The sequence below is a fragment of the Oncorhynchus mykiss genome, chromosome 22 (genome assembly GCF_013265735.2).
Source record: "Oncorhynchus mykiss isolate Arlee chromosome 22, USDA_OmykA_1.1, whole genome shotgun sequence".
In the NCBI taxonomy this organism is placed as follows: Eukaryota; Metazoa; Chordata; class Actinopteri; order Salmoniformes; family Salmonidae; genus Oncorhynchus; species Oncorhynchus mykiss.
In genome coordinates, this window is record NC_048586.1 from 7,573,843 (window position 1) to 7,597,500 (window position 23,658).

The window sequence follows — 23,658 nt, forward strand, 5'->3', positions numbered from 1 at the left end:
CTTGTGTTCCCTTACTAAAGTGGCCAGGGATTCCAAGTCTATGTATATAGGGCAGCAGCCTCTATAGTGCAGGGTTGCGTAACCGGGTAGAAGCAGTTTTTCAGTCTCTCGGTCCCAGCTTTGATGCACCTGTACAGGTAGTTTATGAGGGTTTAGGGGCCAAGACACATTTCTTCAGCCTCCTGAGGTTGAAGAGGCGCTGCTGCGCCTTTTTCACCACACCGTCTGTGTGGGTGAACGATTTCAGATCGTCAATGATATGTATCCCGAGGAACTTGAAGCTTTCCACCTTCTCCACTGCGGTCCTGTCAATGTGGATAGGGCCGTGCTCCCTCTGCTGTTTCCTGAAGGCTACGATTAGCTCTTTTGTTTTGTTGACGTTGAATGAGAGATTTCTTTCTTGGCACCACTCCAGGCCCTCACCTCCTCCCTGTAGGCTGTCTCGTCATTGTTGGTAATCAGGCCTACTAATGTTGTGTCGTCTGCAAACTTAATGATTGAGTTGGAGGCCTGTGTGGCCACACAGTCATGGGTGCAGGTTTTCATCAAGGATATCGCTGTACTTTGCTTCGTTCATCTTTCCTCGATCCTGACTAGACTCTCAGTCTCTGCCACTGAAAAACATCCCCACAGCATGATGTTGCCACCACCATGCTTCACCATAGGGATGGTGCCAGGTTTCCTCCAGACGTGACGCTTGGCATTCAGGCCAAAGAGTTCAATATTGGTTCCATCAGACCAGAGAATCTTGTTTCTCGTGATCTGAGAGTCTTTAGGTGACTTTTGACAAAATCCACGCGGGCTGTCATGTGCCTTTGACTGAGGAGTGGCTTCCGTCTGGCCACTTTACCATAAAGGCCTGATTGGTGGAGTGCTGCAGAGATGGTTGTCATTCTGCAAAGTTCTCCCATCTCCACGAAGGAACTCTGGAGCTCTGTCAGAGTGACCATCAGGTTCTTGGTCAAGTCCCTGACCAAGGCCCTACTACCCTGATTGCTCAGTTTGGCCGGGCGGCCAGCTCTAGGAAGGGTCTTGGTGGTTCCAAACTTCTTCCATTTAAGAATGATGAAGGCCACTGTGTTCTTGGGGACCTTCAATGCTGCAGAAATTACCCTTCCCCAGATCTGTGCCTTGACACAATCCTGCCTCTGAGTTCTATGGACAATTCCTTTGACCTCACAGCTTGTTTTTGTTCTGACATCCACTGTCAACTGTGGGACCTTACATAGACGGGGGTGTGCCTTTCCAAATCATGTCCAAATCAATTTAATTTACCAAAGGTGGACTCCAATCAAGTTGTAGATACATCAAGGATAATCAATGGAAACAGGATGCACCTGAGCTAATTTTCTAGTCTCATAGCAAAGGGTCTGAATACTTACGTAAATAAGGCATCCGTTTTTTATTTGTAATGTCATTATGAGGTATTGTGTATAGAATGACGATAAAAAAAATGTTTTAGAATAAGTCTGTAACTTTTAAAAAAAATGGAAAAAGTCAAGAGGTCTGAAGGTACTTTCCGAATGCACTGTATCGTCTTGTACCTGTAGATGATGTATTTGAGAGTGAAAGACATGTTTCTGTTAGTCTTTAACCTTATTTTACTGTACACCATCACCAAAAACGCATTACCTAGAGTAAATACTAGTAGCTTGGATAAACACCAGATGTGAAATACAGTCCTTATGGGGTCATCCACCAAACAGAGAACCATAAAACATGTGAACTCAATTTAAAGCTCTAAAACATTTCTCTTAGCCAGTCCAACACCAAAGGCATCATCCTATTAATCCCTGAGCAGCCATGCTAACTCACTATATGATGACAAATATTCAATAGAGAAGCTCATCCAACACAGTTTTAAAATAACCCACTGCTTCACAGCATCTGGTTCCTCTTCTGTATAGTCAAATTGGTTCATATTCAGTTCTCTTGATCCTGTTCCTTTTTCTTTGGCTTCCTCGTGTAGATATTTTAGAGCACCAAGGCTACGTTTCAAAATCGTATTCTCAAACACACTATCGCCCATATAGTGCACTACTTTTGATCCCTTATAGGGCTCTGGTCAAAAGCGATGCATCCTATTCGGAATGGGGTACAGTTGAAGTCGGAAATTTACATACACCTTAGCCAAATACATTTAAACTCAGTTTTTCACAATTCCTGACATTTAATCCCAGTAAAAATTCCCTGTTTTAGGTCAGCTGGGATCACCACTTTATTTTAAGAATGTAAAATGTCAGAATAATAGTAGAGCCAATGATTTATTTCAGCTTTTATTTCTTTCACCACATTCCCAGTCGGTCAGAAGTTTACATACACTCAATTAGTATTTGGTAGCATTGCCTTCAAATTGTTTAACTTGGGTCAAATGTTGCAGGTAGCCTTCCACAAGCTTCCCACAATACGTTGGCTGAATTTTGGCCCATTCCTCCTGACAGAGCTGCTGTAACTGAGTCAGGTTTGTAGGCCTCCTTGCTCGCACATGCTTTTTCAGTTCTGCCCACAAAATTTATATGGGGATTGAGGTCAGGGCTTTATGATGGCCACTCCAAACCCTTGATTTTGTTGTCCTTAAGCGATTTTGCCACAACTTTGGAAGTATGCTTGGGTCATTGTCCATTTGGAAGACACATTTGTGACCAAGCTGTCACCAAGCTGACCAAGCTGTAACATCTTGAGATGTTGCTTCAATATATCCACATACTCCACATATATCCACATACACACACAGTCCCTCCTGCAGCAAAGCACCCCCACAACATGCTGCCACCCCCGTGCTTCATGGTTGGGATGGTGTTCTTCGACTTGCAAGCGTCCCCCTTTTTCCTCCAAACATAACGATGGTCATTGTGGCCAAACAGTTCTATTTTTGTTTCATCAGACCAAAGGACATTTCTCAAAAGAGTACGATCTTTGTCCCCATGTGCAGTTGCAAACTGTAGTCTGGCTTTTTTATGGTGGTTTTGGAGCAGTGGCTTCTTCCTTGCTGAGCGGCCTCTCAGGTTATGTCGATATAGGACTCGTTTTACTGTGGATATAGATACTTTTGTACCTGTTTCCTCCCACATCTTCACAAGGTCCTTTGCTGTTGTTCTGGGATTACATTAATCTCTAGGAGACAGAAAGTGTCTCCTTCTTGAGCGGTATGATGGCTACGTGGTCCCATGGTGTTTATACTTGCGTACTATTGTTTGTACAGATGAACGTGGTACCTTAAGACGTTTGGAAATTGCTCCCAAGGATGAACCAGACTTTTTCTGATTTCTTTTGATTTTCCCATGATGTCAAGCAAAGAGGCACTGAGTTTGAAGGTAGGCCTTGAAATACATCCACAGGTATCCCTCCAATTGATTCAAATGATGTCAATTAGCCTATCAGAAACTTCTAAAGCCATGACATCATTTTCTGGAAATTTCCAAGCTGTTTAAAGGCACAGTCAACTTAGTGTATGTAAACTTCTGACCCACTGGAATTGTGATACAGTGAATTATAAGTGAAATAATCTGTCTTTAAACAATTGTTGGAAGAATTACTTGTGTCATGCACAAAGTAGATGTCCTAACCGACTTGCCAAAACTATAGTTTGTTAACAAGAAATTTGTGGAGTGGTTAAAAAACTAGTTTTAATGACTCCAACCTAAGTAAGTGTATGTAAACTTCCGACTTCAACTGTATATATATATATATATATATATATATATATATATATATATATATATATATATATGACTCAAAGTATTTGTTTGAACAAAAAAATTATATATATTTCTTTAACTTGCTTTTAAATACAGCCCATTGAAAACTTTGAGATAATACTAAAGGAAATGTTGAATGTCAACAGTGGATTTCCATGGCCACAGTGGATAGAAAATACATCCGGCCATTTCATTATCATCTACAATACAGTCCAACAAGACAGTCTGTAGAGAGGGATTCACATTAAATGGGGGAGAGAAGATAGAACCCTCACATAAAAGACAGAAATAGAGAGGGATCGAGACAGATAGGGAGAGAGATTTAGTTGATGAGAAAGAAAGATAGATAGGGAAAGAGAAATGGTAAGTAAGACAGATGGGGAGAGAGAAAGCGAGCGAGAGAGCAAGAGAGAGAGAGAGAGCATCAGAGAGAGAGAGAGCTATGCTCTAACACTCACTTTGTAGCCAGTAGCAGCAACGGGAGAAACGGTAGTATCTCTCCACCTCCTCCAGGGAAATACGAACAGACATCCCTCTTTTCTCCTTCACCGGCCTTAAACGCAACTTCAACTCTTCCGCCATACTTTTGTCCTCAGTCTCTCCCCCCATCCATATGCGAGATTCTACTCTCTCCCCCTCTACCTCCATCCTTTTATCTATCTCTGTCCCTCTCTTCATCTTTTCCCATGAATATACATCTGATAGTTCCTTCATGTCTGATTCCTCCATGCTCTCCCCTGTCAACCTTGAGTCCAAACCTAACTCTAACTCTCCCTGACGTCCAGGTAAACACTCTAGCTGTCCCTCCATGTTAAGCCAATGATCCTCCTGCTCCTTCTGTCCCTCTATTCGTTCCCCTGAGTCTAGCCCCATCTGTCCTACACTCCGCTCTGACTCCCCCTCTGCACACAGTCCTGAGTCCAACTCTACCTCACACTCTTCCTCCTCCTCTCCTCCTAGTTCTGACACCTCTCTCCCCTCCTCTCCTGTAGTTCCCCCCCTCCCCTTCCCCTCTTCCAAGAATCCCTGTCTCCGCTCCTTTAGGTCCAGTTCCATGCAGCTCAGTTCAGGCAGGACTGCTGCATTCCCTCTGTGTCGCTCTCTCGCTATCTCTACCTCCGCCCTACCACTCTTTACCTCTGCCCTCCTGCTCTCATTCCCACACTCCCTCCCTCTTCGCTCTCAGGCTGTCGGTGATTTATAGCCTGCAGCATGTCACTCAGGCATTACCCTGCCCTGACTTCCTCTTCCCACCTCAGGTTACCTCCTCTAACTACTACACTACAGGACAATAGCTGACCCTCCCTGCTCATTACCATTTTCTCCTATACCTGCCCATGTAACTCATGTGTGTTTACCTCAGGATATGACATTTCGTGTCATCTGTTACATGAGCTAAACTGGGTCTGCCTCTGCATCTGAAACCATAGACATAGTATTTGTAATTGTAGTTATATGCCTGAAACACTCATACCTGGACATGTGTATACTAGTCCCCCTACCCAAGTCAGCAGCGCAGGTACACAGGGATCACAGCTCTGGGCTTGTATTTACAAAGTATCTCAGAGTAGGAGTGCTAGGATCTAGTAACAGGTCCCATTATCTTATTCATTATGGTCTGAAATGCCAAATTGATCCTAGAACAGAACTCTTACTCTGAGACTTTGTGAATAAAGGCCCAGGGCTCATTTCTATGTCCTCATTTACCTGCACTAACAGAGCATGGCCTCTCCTCCGGTCCTGCCTACCATCCTGTCCTACCTTATCTCAGCTAATCATCACCAGCAGGACAAAGACTCTATTCAAATACCCTAGTCCCATTTAACTATTCACACATCGCATTCTAACAGCACCATTCACCATTTAACCATTCACACTCTGCATTCTAACAGCACCATTCACCAGTTAACCATTCACACACTGCATTCTAACAGCACCATTCACCAGTTAACCATTCACACACTGCATTCTAACAGCACCATTCACCAGTTAACCATTCACACACTGCATTCTATAACAGCACCATTCACCAGTTAACCATTCACACACTGCATTCTAACAGCACCATTCACCATTTAACCATTCACACACTGCAATCTAACAGCACCATTCACCAGTTAACCATTCACACACTGCATTCTAACAGCACCATTCACCAGTTAACCATTCACACACTGCATTCTAACAGCACCATTCACCAGTTAACCATTCACACACTGCATTCTAACAGCACCATTCACCAGTTAACCATTCACACACTGCATTCTAACAGCACCATTCACCAGTTAACCATTCACACACTGCATTCTAACAGCACCATTCACCAGTTAACCATTCACACACTGCATTCTAACAGCACCATTCACCAGTTAACCATTCACACACTGCATTCTAACAGCACCATTCACCAGTTAACCATTCACACACTGCATTCTAACAGTACCATTCACCAGTTAACCATTCACACACTGCATTCTAACAGCACCATTCACCATTCACCATTTAACCATTCACACACTGCATTCCAACAGCACCATTCAAATAAATAATCTATTCTAACTAACTATCCCCACTATCTCACTCAAAGACTTCATTCTTACAAAACCACTGAAAGACCTGATTCTTAATTTTACCTCTCAATGACAGAGACAGTTCTGACTAAATATAGTTATTCTGACCCTATTGATAGATGGCATGTGGAATGATGCCATTCTACCACAAATTAGACCATTCTTACCCATTTTATTTCAATGATCAGACTATTATCTGGCCCTATATGCAGGTGCTGTAGCAGTAAAACAGTTAGGTGTCAAATGCTATACAACCATATGAATGTTTGTGTGTGAGACGTGTGTTTGCTTTCGCTGACCTGAGGGTGGTTAAGGTTATTAGTGTGTCGGGCATAAAGCCAGAGACATGTATGCCACAAGAGTTATACTGCTCAGATGCTCCCACTTTCTGAGGAAAGAGAGAGGGGAGAGAAGAGGAAAGAGGAGTGCGGTGGACTACGGAGGTATTTAAGCTTTGGAATGAACTAATGAAGAGTGAATAATGAAGAGTGAATAATGAAGAGTGAATAATGAAGTAATGAATAATGAAGTAATGAAGAGTGAATAATGAAGAGTGAATAATGAAGTAATGAATAATGAAGTAATGAAGAGTGAATAATGAAGTAATGAATATTGAAGTAATGAAGTAATGAATAATGAAGTAATGAAGAGTGAAAAATGAAGAGTGAATAATGAAGAGTGAAAAATGAAGAGTGAATAATGACGAGTGAATAATGAAGTAATGAATAATGAAGAGTGAATAATGAAGTGAATAATGAAGTAATGAATAATGAAGAGTGAATAATGAAGTAGTGAATAATGAAGAGTGAATAATGAAGTAGTGAATAATGAAGAGTGAATAATGAAGAGTGAATAATGAAGAGTGAATAATGAAGTGAATAATGAAGTAATGAATAATGAAGAGTGAATAATGAAGTAGTGAATAATGAAGAGTGAATAATGAAGTGAATAATGAAGTAATGAATAATGAAGAGTGAATAATGAAGTAGTGAATAATGAAGAGTGAATAATGAAGTGAATAATGAAGTAATGAATAATGAAGAGTGAATAATGAAGTAGTGAATAATGAAGAGTGAATAATGAAGTGAATAATGAAGTAATGAATAATGAAGAGTGAATAATGAAGTAGTGAATAATGAAGAGTGAATAATGAAGTAGTGAATAATGAAGAGTGAATAATGAAGAATGAAGTAATGAAGTAATGAAGTAATGAAGTAATGAAGTAATGAATAATGAAGAGTGAATAATGAAGTAATGAATAATGAAGAGTGAATAATGAAGTAGTGAATAATGAAGAGTGAATAATGAAGGGTGAAGAGGGAGGGAGAAAATGAGAGAGAGAGAGAATACCACACTTATGCAGCACTATTCAATAAGAGTGATACAGAGAGTATTTAACGATGGACACAAATAGACCAATCAGTACAGTTTGTGTGTGGAGTGAGGTTGCAACAGATACCTGTCAATACTTATGTAGAAAAGCCTGACATTTGACAACCTTTAGTCAGCGATAAAGAGAGAGAGAGAGACTCATTATGGGCAAAGTCTTACTTTGTTGATGAACCTTGGAAGGAAAGCGAGGTGACAACAGTATTTGTCCCTTTACCCTGTAACATAGTGCTCAGAAACCCAGGGGGCCATTTCAGGGGGTAAACATAAGGTCTGGCTTTCACTCCCAGATAATGGGTTTAACAGAGCTGCTGGGAGAGGGGAAGATTTTTTAGAAGAGATAGGAGACATACAGAAGTACAGTACACACTAGCCATACATCAGCCCCTTCCATTTCATACAGCCCATAACGTTGAGTACTAGGCAGAGCAAGAGGTTGCAATGAACAGTGACATTTAGTGAGATCCAGACTCAGTCACTTAGGGCTAAATGTCTGCAAGACCTTCATGGAGAAATAGACTGGCACACATAAACAAGAGTCATGGAGCAAGGCTGAATACATTACAGCAAGGCAAGGTTACACGCAGTGTAGCCTCGCACTGTAGTCTCTCTCTCACACACACACACACACACACACACACACACACACACACACACACACACACACACACACACACACACACACACACACACACACACACACACCTAAGCCCAGAGCTGAACCAATGACTGACTCACGCGATCTCAGTGGCACCAGAGGTAGCTTTTCCACACTGCTGCTACCCCACCTCAGAGGGCTCCTCCTGGGCTTCCTCAGCATGTCTCCCCCTGTCTGAAGACCAGACTCTGGAGGTCTTCTACTGATGCTATTGCTAACGCTACAGCATGCACTTTAATAAACTATCCCCCACTGTGCAACTACTATAAAAATGCCCTCACAATAGCTTACTTGTATTGCTTCTAACACTGTGCTGTGCTATGCTAATGATCTCCCTAATTGTGATGTATCACTTCTGAGTCACTGCTACAACAACCTCTACTGCTGCAACTACAGCAACTGCTCAGTCTACTGTGTATTGTCCATCTGATGAGACTACTGTGTATTGTCCATCTGATGAGACTACTGTGTATTGTCCATCTGATGAGACTACTGTGTATTGTCCATCTGATGAGACTACTGTGTATTGTCCATCTGATGAGACTACTGCTTGGCTGCCTTCTTTTATACCTTTAAAATGGGTCCCAGAGTGACTTTTGGGTTTGTACTCTATGCCTGCACGAGCGAGTGTACACACCCCAGTATGGAGCAGAGAAGCCCACAGGAAACCTTGTGTGTGATGATCTGTGCTCACTGCCCTAAAGAAATCCTTCCAGAACCTCATCCCTAGAGGAAAGGACCCACGGAACACCTCACCCCACATTCCTTCCCCTCCATCCCACACAACACATTCTCTCCTACCGTTCCAGTCCCTCCAGGAGTTCCTTCGGCTGGCTTCGGGGGTGAAGGGGGAGGCCAGTCCAGAGATGTCCAGGCTCTGGATCATCTGACTCAGTCTGTTCATGATCCGGGAGGGCACCTCGCCTGCCCCCTCCCGCAGAAACTCATGGACAGACATGATGGACCGCGCTGCTCCCACACATCCAGAGGTACCCCGACCCAGTTAGACCGCGCCGGTACACACTCCAAGAGGTAAGTGACTGGTTCTGGTCCGGATCAGTTGCAATGTACTATCACTCAGAGGAGTGATTCAGCACACACTCACATGCAGTCTGTGTGTAGAGGTGTGAATGCATAGTGTAGAGATAAGTCAGCCAGAAACAGGAGTCCAGTTCAATCCAAGCAGAGCCGAGCCCCAGAGCTAAGTCCTTGTCTGTCACTCATGCCTCAGCCAAGACTGATTTCAGAAAGTGCAGTGGGCCCGGCACTGAACACACACACACTCCTCATCACGACCGAGCTAGAGTGAAGCATAAACACTTAAAGGAGAGAAAAAGAGAGAGAGGGGGAAGAACAGAGGGAGAGGAGGAGAGAAGAGGAGGGGTAGAAAGAGAGGGCAGCCGTTTAAGCACAAATCCCCTTCTGCTGGGGCTAATTATATCAGCCATTGCTTCTACCACTAATCTCTCTCAAGTCTATCCCTTGTTCCATGGTGGACCGTTCTAAACATTTTAAAATGCAAACGCAAATCAGATATGCCAGCAATCACACATGGCTCAATAGTTCAATGAAAGCTCTGGACTGCTAGAGGATTTAAATCTAGATGAGTGTAGTGGCTAGTCATTGAGTGAGGGAGCTGGTTTATATTGGCAGACTCTCCATCTCATGGGAGCCGGTTAGTGTCTACCTCGTTTAGGCATATAAGCTTGGAATAGGTTAGTGTGCAGAGATGCGGTGATAGTCAACAGGCAGGCAGGTTAACAGACTGTGGCTGCTACTGTAGGCTGTGAAAAGGTGAGAGGAGTGCCTCTCACTCCCATACTGATGAGAAAATTGTAGAGAAGGAGAGGCAAGACACCACCACTGTTGTCTCCACCTCTCCATCACACCTCCACTCCATACACCTCTTCCCTCCCTTCCGCAGCCCTCGTTTGTCATGTAGGTGAGCTTCACCCCTCATTCTCAACCTCCTCCTATCTGCTGTCTCTCTTCTGCACACACAGAATGCTGGGGTAGAATGAAAATGTTCACACCCTGGCAGTCAACTGAGAATAAGTAGAGAAACACTGATCTGAAACAAACATAGGTTCCTGGCAACCCTGCTGGTCATAAACCACAGATACAGGAGTCAAAGCTGACCTTGCTGGGTTTTCAAGCTGGCTCAAATCATGCAACCAGCAAACCAGGAAGATTGTCAGAGACACTCCCTGTTGGAGGGGGGAGAGAGAGCGAGAGAGAGAGAGATACTGTGTGTTCTGCACTGTACAATTCAACTCAAGCTGCAGACAGCACTGACCCTGCTGATTGAGCTCAGATTGCTCTTTATGTGATTTCTGATCTAAACTGCATCTCGCTGCAGATAGACTCTCAGCTCATCAGGAATATAAAGTGTTGTAATCAGCAGAGAGGGGGCAGAGATGTTGGGCAGCAATCACTTCTGTCCTCACCTCAATTTCCTAACTGGCTGATTTGACCTACTTCTAGTCAAGCAATGGGCATAGTGGGTGATATGAGAACTGTGCAGTTTAGTCTACACATAGTGGGCCATAGACATGGTAGCACTGTTTCATCTGTTTTTTATATTAGGGTCACTAATCTGGTTTATTACGGTGTCCATCTGAATAATGGTTGATTTTGTGCATGACAGTGAAACGCTTAGTAATTCTAGTTAATAGTTCTGCTCATGGGGTTTACAACATGCTTGACTGGTTTCAAAATCATGTTACAACATTATAACTCAAGGGGCTTTATTGTCATGGGAAACATATGTTAACATTGCCAAAGCAAGTGAAGTAGATGATAAACAAAAGTTAAATAAACAATAAAAATGTACAGTAAACATAACTCACAAAAGTTCCAAAATAATAAAATAAATTTCAAATGTCACATTATGTGCAAATAGTTAAAGTACAAAAGGGAAAATAAATAAGCATAAATATGGGTTGTATTTACAATGATGTTTGTTCTTCACTGGTTGCCCTTTTCTTGCGGCAACAGGTCACAAATCTTGCTGCTGTGATTGCATTGTGGTATTTCACCCAGTAGATATGGGAGTTTATAAAAATGTTGTTTGTTTTCAAATTCTTTGTGGATCTGTGTAATCTGAGGGAAATGTCTCTGATATGGTCATACATTTGGCAGGAGGTTAGGAAGTGCAGCTCAGTTTACAACTAATTTTGTGGGCGCATAGCCTGTATTCTCTTGAGAGCCAGGTCTGTCTGTGGCTCTGATGTTTAGGCCGAGGTATGTATAGTTGTGAGTGCTCTAGGGCAATGGTGTCTAGATATCATTTGTAGTCTTGGCAACTGGACCTTTTTTGGAAGACCATTATTTTTGTCTTACTGAGATTTACTGTCAGGGCCCAGGTCTGAGAATCTGTGCAGAAGATCTAGTTGCTGCTGTCTCTCTCCCCCACTCCCTCCCTCCCTACTCTCTGTGAATGTTGGCACGATTTCTCTCTGATGGCCAGAGGGAAGTCACATTCTCCCTAACAACAGACCACAAAAAGAGAGACAAAAACAAGACATCTCATCAAAAACCAGAGAGGCAGGTGAATCGTCTAGGTCAGGGGTGGACAACTCCAGTCCTCGGGGGCCTGATTGGTGTCACACTTCTTCTCCATCCCTAGCAAACACAGCTAATTAATCACGTCATTCTAAACTGAAGATCATGATTAGGTGATTTTTGGAGTCAGGTGTGTTAGACACCAATCAGGCTATCGAGGTTTGGAATTGCCCACCCTAGAGAAACACACAGCCAAGTATTCCACTATGTGAGCCAGTCTTGGCCCAAACAATAAGGTATGGAAGAACTTGGGGGCTAATAGGGTTGAATCTCTCACCTGTCCATGACTGATTCCTCAGTATCAGTATCCTCACATCACACAATACACACGCACACACACACACACACACACACACACACACACACACACACACAGCATACAAAACACACACACTGCATACAAAACACACACACTGCACACAAAACACACACACTGCACACAAAACACACACACACACACACTGCATACAAAACACACACACACACACATTGTATACAAAACACACACACACACACACACACTGCATACAAAACACACACTGCATACAAAACACACACACTGCATACAAAACACACACACACTGCATACAAAACACACACACACTGCATACAAAAAACACACACTGCATACAACACAAACACACACTGCATACAAAACACACACACTGCACACAAAACACACACACTGCACACAACACACACACACTGCACACAACACACAAACACTGCATACAAAACACACACACACACACACACACACACTGCATACAAAACACACACACACACACACACACACACTGCATACAAAACACACACACTGCATACAAAACACACACACACACACACACTGCATACAAAACACACACACACACTGCATACAAAACACACACACACACACACACTGCATACAAAACACACACACACACACACACACACACACACACACACACACACTGCATACAAAACAAACACACACACACACACTGCATACAAAACACACACACACACACACTGCATACAAAACACACACACACTGCATACAAAAAACACACACACACACACTGCATACAAAACACACACACACACACACACAGCATACAAAACACACACACACACACACAGCATACAACACACACACACACACACACACACTGCATACAAAACACACACACACACACACACTGCATACAAAACACACACACACACACACACACACACACACACACACTGCATACAGAACACACACACACAGCATACAAAACACACACATACACTGCATACAAAACACACACACATACACACACACACACACACTGCATACAAAACACACACTGCATACAAAAAACACACAGCATACAAAACACACACACACTGCATACAAAACACACACACACACACACACACACACACACACACACACAGCATACAAAACACACACACACTGCATACAAAACAAACACACACACACACCGCATACAAAACACACACACACACACACACACACACACACACACACACACACACACAGCATACAAAACACACACTGCATACAAAACACACACACACACTGCATACAAAACAAACACACACACACACCGCATACAAAACACACACACACACACACACACACTCACACACACACACACACACACACTGCATACAAAACACACACACACAGCATACAAAACACACACACTGCATACAAAACACACACACTGCACACAAAACACACACACTGCACACAAAACACACACACTGCACACAAAACACACACACTGCACACAAAACACACACACACACACACTGCATACAAAACACACACACACATTGTATACAAAACACACACACACACACACACTGCATACAAAACACACACTGCATACAAAACACACACACTGCATACAAAACACACACACACTGCATACAAAACACAAACACACTGCATACAAAAAACACACACTGCATACAAAACACACACACACTGCATACAAAACACACACACTGCACACAAAACACACACACTGCACACAACACACACACACACACACACTGCATACAAAACACACACACACACACACACTGCATACAAAACACACAAACACACACACACACACTGCATACAAAACACACACACACACACACACTGCATACAAAACACACACTGCATACAAAACACACACACACACACTGCATACAAAACACACACACACACTGCATACAAAACACACACACACACACACACACACACACACACACACACACACACTGCATAGAAAACACACACACACACACACACACTGCATACAAAACAAACACACACACACACACACTGCATACAAAACACACACACACTGCATACAAAAAACACACACACACACACTGCATACAAAACACACACACACACACACACACAGCATACAAAACACACACACTGCATACAAAACACACACACACACACACACTGCATACAAAACACACACACACACACACACACACACACACACACACTGCATACAGAACACACACACACACTGCATACAAAACACACACATACACTGCATTCAAAACACACACACACACACACACTGCATACAAAACACACAATGCATACAAAAAACACACAGCATACAAAACACACATACACTGCATACAGAACACACACACACACACACACAGCATACAAAACACACACACACTGCATACAAAACAAACACACACACACACCGCATACAAAACACACACACACACACACACACACACACACACACACACTGCATACAGAACACACACACACACTGCATACAACACACACAAACACTGCATACAACACACACAAACACTGCATACAAAACACACACACACACACACACACACACACACACTGCATACAAAACACACACTGCATACAAAAAACACACAGCATACAAAACACACACACTACATACAAAAAAAACACACACACACTGCATACACAACACACACACACACACACACACACACACACACACTGCATACAAAACACACACACATTGCATACAGAACACACACACACACTGCATACAACACACACACACACACTGCATACAAAACACACACATACACTGCATACAAAACACACACACACACACTGCATACAAAACACACACTGCATACAAAAAACACACTGCATACAAAACACACACACTGCATACAAAACACACACACTGCATACAAAACACACACACTGCATACAAAACACACACACACACACACTGCATACAAAACACACACACACACACGCACACACACACACACACACACACAAAACACACACACACACACACTGCATACAAAACACACACACACACACGCACACACACACACACTGCATACAAAACACACACTGCATACAAAACACACACTGCATACAAAACACACACATACACACACACTGCATACAAAACACACACACACACACACTGTATACAAAACACACACACACACACACACACACACACACACACACACACACACACACACACACACACACACACACACACACACACACACACACACACACTGCATACAAAACACACACATACTGACTACAAAACACACATACTACATACAAAACAGACGCAAGGCATACAAAACACACACACACTGCGTACAAAACACGCACACACTGCATACAAAACACGCACACACTGCATACAAAACACGCACACACTGCATACAAAACACGCACACACTGAATACAACACACACATACTGCATAGAGAACACACACAGCACACAGAGCACACAAAACACACAAAGAGCACACACACACACGGCATGCAAAACACACCCACAGCACACAAAACACACACACGCAGAGCATACAAAACACACACACGCAGAGCATACAAAACACACACACCACACAAAACACACACACACCATACAAAACACACACACACACACGCACAATTGGGGCGGCAGGTAGCCTAGTGGTTAGAGCATTGGAAAAGTAACCGAAAGGTTGCAAGATCGAATCTGCAAGGCAATCAAACAAGCTAAGGGTCAGTATAGAGACAAAGTAGAGTCGGAATTCAACGGCTCACGAGAGGTATGTGGCAGGGTCTACAGTCAATCATGGACTACAAAAAGAAAACCAGCCCCGTCGCGGACCCCGATGTCTTGCTCCCAGACAAACTAAACAACTTCTTTGCTTGCTTTGAGGACAATATAGTGCCACCGACACGGCCCGCTACCAAAACCCGCGGGCTCTCCTTCACCACAGCCAACGTGAATAAAACATTTAAACGTGTTAACCCTTGCAAGACAGCATCCCTAGCCGCGTCCTCAGAGCATGCGCATACAAACTGGCTGGTGTGTTTTCGGACATATTCAATCAATCCCTATCCCAGTCTGCTGTTCCCACATGCTTCAAGAGGGCCACCATTGTTCCTGTTCCCAAGAAAGCTAAGGTAACTGAGCTAAACGACTATCGCCCCGTTGCACTCACTTCCGTCATGATGAAGTGCTTTGAGAGACTAGTCAAGGATCATATCACCTCCACCCTACCTGACACCCTAGACCCACTCCAATTTGCTTACCACCCCAATAGGTCCACGGACGATGCAATCGCAATTGCACTGCAATTGTCAGTAGCATAACACCCTGCATACCACTGCTGGCTTGCTTCTGAAGCTAGGCAGGTTTGGTCCTGGTCAGTTCCTGGATGGGAGACCAGATGCTGCTGGAAGTGGTGTTGGAGGGCCAGTAGGAGGCACTCTTTCCTCTGGTCTAAAATAATATATCCCAATGCCCCAAGGCAGTGATTGGGGACACATCCCTGTGTCGGGTGCAGTCTTTCGGATGGGACGTTAAATGGGTGTCCTAACTCTCTGAGGTCATTAAAGATCCCATGTCACTTATCGTAAGAGTAGGGGTGTTAACCCCGGTGTCCTGGCTAAATTCCAAATCTTGCCCTCAAACCATCACGGTCACCTAATAATCCCCAGTTTTCAATTGGCTCATTCATTCATCCCCCCCTCTCCGCTGTAACTATTCACCAGGTCGTTGCTGTAAATGAGAACGTGTTCTCAGTCAACTTACCTGGTAAAATAACAGATAAATAAAAATACAAAATTGCACTGCACACTGCCCTACCCCATCTGGACAAGAGGAATACCTATGTAAGAATGCTGTTCATCGACTACAGCTCAGCATTTAATCTCATTGTACCCTCCAAACTCGTCATTAAGCTCGAGACCCTGCGTCTCGACCCCGCCCTGTGCGACTGGGTCCTGGACTTTCTGACGGGACGCCCCCAGGTGGTGAGGGTAAGAAACAACATCTCCACCCCGCTGATACTCAACACTGGGGCCCCACAAGGGTGCGTTCTCAGCCCTCTCCTGTACTCCCTGTTCACCCTTGACTGCATGGCCATGCACGCCTCCAACACAATCATCAAGTTTGCAGACAACACTACAGTGGTAGGCTTGATTACCAACGACGACGAAACGGCCTACAGGGAGGAGGTAAAGGCGGGGCGGCAGGGTAACCTAGTGGTTAGAGCGTTGGACTAGTAACCGGAAGGTTGCAAGTTCAAACCCCCGAGCTGGCAAGGTACAAATCTGTCGTTCTGCCCCTAAACAGGCAGTTAACCCACTGTTCCTAGGCTGTCATTGAAAATAAGAATTTGTTCTTAACTGACTTGCCTAGTTAAATAAAGGTAAAAACAAAAATAAAAAAAAGGCCCTTGGAGTGTGGCGTCAGGAAAAAAAACTCACACTCAACGTCAACAAAACAAAGGAGATGATCGTGGACTCCAGGAAACAGCAGAGGGAGCACCCCCTTACATTGGCGCGTTACGTGTCTCATATGTATATACTGTACTTTATACCATCTTGCCTATGCCGTTCGGCCATCGCTCATCCATATATTTTTATGTTCATACTCTTATTCATTCCTTTACACTTGTGTGTAAAAGGTAGTTGTTGTGAAATTGTTAGATTACTTGTTAGATATTACTGCATGTTGGAACTAGAAGCACAAACATTTCACTACACTCACATTAACATCTGCAAACCATGTGTATGTGACCAGTAAAATTTGATTTGATACACAGCATACACACACACCCACACAGACAAAACACACACACACCGCATACAAAACACACACACACAAAAACACAGAGCATACAAAAAACACACACACACACACACACACACAGAGCATATACAACACACACACACAATACCTAAACACACACACACACAGACAATATCTAAACACACACACACACACACACTACCCCCCCCCCCCCCCACACACACACACAATACCTAAACACACACACAATACCTAAACACACCCACACACCGTACAACACACACACACACACACACACACACGCACACACCTTACAACACACACACACACACACACACACCGTACAGCACACACACACACCCCTACACCTTACAACACACACACACCCACACCTTACAACACACACACACACACACCTTACAGCACACACACACACCCCCCACACACACACACACTAACACCATACAATACACACCACAGTCCAGGTGACTACTTCATTAAGCTTCTAAGGCACTGTGCTAGAGGTATCACTACAGACACCTTGGTCCAAATCCAGGCTGTATCAAATTTGGACTCATCAGACCAAATTTTCCAACCACCGTACCATTGCGAGACACAGAGTAGGTGAATTAGATGATATCCGCATGTGTGGTTCCCACTGTGAAGCATGGAGGGAGAGGTGTGATGGTGCTTTGCTGGTGACAATGTTGTTATTTATTTAGAATTCAAGGCACACTTGACCAGCATGGCTGTCACAGCATTCTGCAGCGATACACCATCCCATCTGGTTTGGGCTTAGTGGGACTATCATTTGTTTTTCAGTAGGACAATGACCCAACACACCTACAGGCTGTGTAAGGGCTATTTGACCAAGAAGGAGAGTGATGGAGTGCTGCATTAGATGACCTGGCCTCCACAATCACTCGACCTCAACCCAGTTGAGATGTTTTGGTATGAGTTGGAAGGAAATGCAGCCAACAAGTGCTCAGCACTTCATCGAGGCAAAGGGTGGCTACTTTGAAGAATCTTAAATATATTTTAGATTTTGTTTAACACTTTTTTGGTTACTACATGATTCCATATGTGTTATTTCATAGTTTTGATGTCTTCACCATTATTCTACAATGTAGAAAATAATAAAAAATAAAGAAAAACCCTTGAATGAGTAGGTGTGTCCAAACTTTTGACTGGTACTGTATATTCAGTCCATAAATAAATTAAGTACTATTTAAGATGACATTTATTGAAACCGTAATATCAACTGGTCATATTATATCGTGGAACACAATCTTGAAAAAGGCAGTACCCTCAGCAGTGGAGCTTTCTAGTAAAAGCTATGGCTGTGCAATGTCATAGCTTTGTTTAGTTAATTTAGCAGAAAGACACACATTTCCCGAGCCCACAGTCAACACAACTATTTTATAGTAAAAATAACATGTAATATAACACGACAGAATATTTTTCCAAATGAAAAAAGTTGCCAGTGAGAAGTGATGCATGCACATCTCATGCCTGGAACAGTTATTTACAGAGTGATCATTTGAAATGATGAAAAGACAATTCTTTCAGGGTTACAAACCAAAATGTGTTGTTTTTGATATACTGACGTTTTGATTTAGTTTATGCTGCCTGTTCTTTTGATTTTTCCAAATGCATGAACAATTCCACATTGAACACTGCAAGCAACATTCCACCAAATAGTTGTAGCCTACAGGCCTATGTGATTTTGTTTATAGATGGAGCTTTGACATCCGTTCGAGTACTAGAGTAGCACTAGATTACTCATGCCCATGCTACTACACACAAACTACAGCCCCTCTGAGTAATATCTCAAAAGCTTGTATGATTCTAACGAGCAGACAGCCAAAACATTGACACTGGTGTTGCCTTGGTAACTGTTATTTCTATATCGACAGTTACAGACTGATATACCACTTCTCTAAGTCTGCCTGAGCAAAATCCATATGGCCAATATCAACACTGGAGAGCAGTCCCCCTGGGCCTAAAGCTGATACTGAGCCGGTGTGTGTGTGTGTGTGTGTGTGTGTGTGTGTGTGTGGTGTTAGAGGATGCCTTTGTTTGCGTGCGTGTGCGGGATCAAGCCATAGATGTGTAACTCAATAGAAGGCCAGTCCAGCAGGAGTCACATTAATAGGATGAGATGGATTGAGAGGATTATTGACTGTCTAATAAGTACGTCCTGTGGCTAGGGAGGATCATATCTAATAAGTATATCCTGTGGCTAGGGAAGATCATATCTAATAAGTACATACTGTGGCTAGAGAGGATCATATCTAATACAGTGCATTGCGAAAGTATTCGGCCCCCTTGAACTTTGCGACCTTTTGCCACATTTCAGGCTTCAAACATAAAGATATAAAACTGTATTTTTTGGTGAAGAATCAACAACAAGTGGGACACAATCATGAAGTGGAACGACATTTATTGGATATTTCAAACTTTTTTAACAAATCAAAAACTGAAAAATTGGGCGTGCAAAATTATTCAGCCCCTTTACTTTCAGTGCAGCAAACTCTCTCCAGAAGTTCAGTGAGGATCTCTGAATGATCCAATGTTGACCTAAATGACTAATGATGATAAATACAATCCACCTGTGTGTAATCAAGTCTCCGTATAAATGCACCTGCACTGTGATAGTCTCAGAGGTCCGTTAAAAGTGCAGAGAGCATCATGAAGAACAAGGAACACACCAAGCAGGTCCGAGATAATGTTGTGAAGAAGTTTAAAGCCGGATTTGGATACAAAAAGATTTCCCAAGCTTTAAACATCCCAAGGAGCACTGTGCAAGCGATAATATTGAAATGGAAGGAGTATCAGACCACTGCAAATATACCAAGACCTGGCCGTCCCTCTAAACTTTCAGCTCATACAAGGAGAAGACTGATCAGAGATGCAGCCAAGAGGCCCATGATCACTCTGGATGAACTGCAGAGATCTACAGCTGAGGTGGGAGACTCTGTCCATAGGACAACAATCAGTCGTATATTGCACAAATCTGGCCTTTATGGAAGAGTGGCAAGAAGAAAGCCATTTCTTAAAGATATCCATAAAAAGTGTTGTTTAAAGTTTGCCACAAGCCACCTGGGAGACACACCAAACATGTGGAAGAAGGTGCTCTGGTCAGATGAAACCAAAATTGAACTTTTTGGCAACAATGCAAAACGTTATGTTTGGCGTAAAAGCAACACAGCTGAACACACCATCCCCACTGTCAAACATGGTGGTGGCAGCATCATGGTTTGGGCCTGCTTTTCTTCAGCAGGGACAGGGAAGATGGTTAAAATGTATGGGAAGATGGATGGAGCCAAATACAGGACCATTCTGGAAGAAAACCTGATGGAGTCTGCAAAAGACCTGAGACTGGGACGGAGATCTGTCTTCCAACAAGACAATGATCCAAAACATAAAGCAAAATCTACAATGGAATGGTTCAAAAATAAACATATCCAGGTGTTAGAATGGCCAAGTCAAAGTCCAGACCTGAATCCAATCGAGAATCTGTGGAAAGAACTGAAAACTGCTGTTCACAAATGCTCTCCATCCAACCTCACTGAGCTCGAGCTGTTTTGCAAGGAGGAATGGCAAAAAATGTCAGTCTCTCGATGTGCAAAACTGATAGAGACATACCCCAAGCGACTTACAGCTGTAATCGCAGCAAAAGGTGGCGCTACAAAGTATTAACTTAAGGGGGCTGAATAATTTTGCACGCCCAATTTTTCAGTTTTTGATTTGTTAAAAAAGTTTGAAATATCCAATAAATGTCGTTCCACTTCATGATTGTGTCCCACTTGTTGTTGATTCTTCACAAAAAAATACAGTTTTATATCTTTATGTTTGAAGCCTGAAATGTGGCAAAAGGTCGCAAAGTTCAAGGGGGCATTACTTTCGCAATGCACTGTAAGTATATCCTGTGGCTAGGGAGGATCATATCTAATAAGTACATCCTGTGGCTAGGGAGGATCATATCTAATAGATAATACCTGATATTATGTATATGTAAGTACATGATGTCCATAATACACATAAAATGCACAACTGATATAGCCCACCATCTTTTAAACTCACAAAACTCCATGACAACCAGGCTTAGAACACTCACAGCAACAGTTCATGTTTGCAATCTGTGTGTAAACCCTGCACCAAAAGACAGTAGAAATGTATGATGGATATACATTATGACCAAAACCATTTTTACACATACATGACATATAGTAAAAACATGGCTACGGTAGGAAGGAATGTCAGTGACAGAGGAGATGTTATGTGTAACTCGAAGTCAGGAGAGATGATGAGAGATATAGACGTGAAGTAACATGTTCTGGGCCACCTGGTCTCCTGTTACAGACCTACACATTTACTGTTGTTAACTTCAGGATAGTGGTGAAAGAAACAGAATACAATCTTCTGTTTACACCCATGTTTGAGTCCTATTTGACATGGTTATTGTAATACAGTAGTAACCATGTAATACAACAGGTATGGTGGTTATGTTAGAGAAAATCCTCTATGTGTCTATCTTCTCTATCATTTGATCTAAACTTATCAACCAAAGTATTCTAGAGCTGCACGGGTACTGACACTAAAACAAATACATGTAAAGACATGACGTCACCCCATGACAACAGGCAGGAAAAACCAAGCCAATTCCAGAGTCGTTACATCCCCCTGCAGAGGTGCCGATGACGTCGGTCGATATCACACTGCATACACAAAAACATGTTACCTTTCAGCTCCAAAACACAGCTTCACAGAACATAGCTAAGTGTCCTCCCATACCAGTGATGGGTCGGTCATTGACAAGGATAACATACAAACCAATTAGTGTACAACTACGCCACATATAGCAATGTTTTAATAGTCATACTGTTGGGTAAGGCGACACTATCTTCTCAGACGTGTTTAAAATGAGCATGCTCTTGTTACCTAGGTTTTGGCTGGTCATGCTCTTGTTACCTAGGTTTTGGCTGGTCATGCTCTTGTTACCTAGGTTTTGGCTGGTCATGCTCTTGTTACCTAGGTTTTGGCTGGTCATGCTCTTGTTACCTACGTTTTGGCTGTACATTTCAGAAAAATCTTTCTTAACAACAGTACCTCCTGTATGTTACTCAGATTTCTATTGTTAGCGATGCTGTTGATACACACCTATGTTTTGGGTGACCAGTCGGAGACTCTCCAGCATCGTTCCTAGAGCCATCTCCTCCGTCTTCATCCACAGGATCATCCTCAGGAGGGGGAACGGGAGTCCTGTTAACCAGAAAAGGGACGCCGTGGCTGGAGAGAGATTGAGCCTGCTTGCCTGTCTCCCTGGTGCTTCAGACAGCCGATGCTGTGGTGGAGGGAGAGAGGGACTGGCGTAGCTGCTTATCCCAGGGGAGAAGAGGCAAGAGGGGGGAGACTGCACAGTCACTAGCCCAGGGTAAGGATGCTACTGGGGGGGGGGGGGGCTTGCCTGGCTGGCTCGCACTACAGATGGTGTGGAGGATGTGAGTGGAGAGAGGGGTGCTGCAGAAAGGAGAGAAGAGAGTAATGTTTTAGAGAAGAGATAGGATGCTGGCTGCAGAGGAGATGGGGAGGATGCTGAAGCTGCGATGGAAGCAGATGTCCCCAGCTGCAGTGACAGAGAGATGCAGAGTGGAGGATGTCGGCACTGGAGAGGAGGAAAAGAGGGGGCTGG

The 23,658-nt window shown here is 43.3% G+C and overlaps 1 protein-coding gene across 9 annotated transcripts in view; it reads right to left on the reverse strand.

Annotated features, from left to right (window-relative positions):
* LOC110501299 (guanine nucleotide exchange factor DBS) overlaps positions 1–23,601 on the reverse strand; it is a 71,186-nt gene extending 47,585 nt beyond the window's left edge. For 7 of the 9 annotated variants that reach the window (XM_036958584.1, XM_036958587.1, XM_036958585.1 and 4 more), the window contains exon 1: positions 4,157–4,875. In XM_036958584.1, coding sequence (XP_036814479.1) covers positions 4,157–4,754 — 598 coding nt within the window. In that variant the 5' untranslated portion in view covers positions 4,755–4,875. Of the gene's footprint in view, positions 1–4,156; positions 4,876–23,126 lie in introns of those variants that run through there. The other 2 variants (XM_036958591.1, XM_036958590.1) reach the window with 2 other exon arrangements.
* Positions 23,602–23,658: the final 57 nt, after the last annotated feature.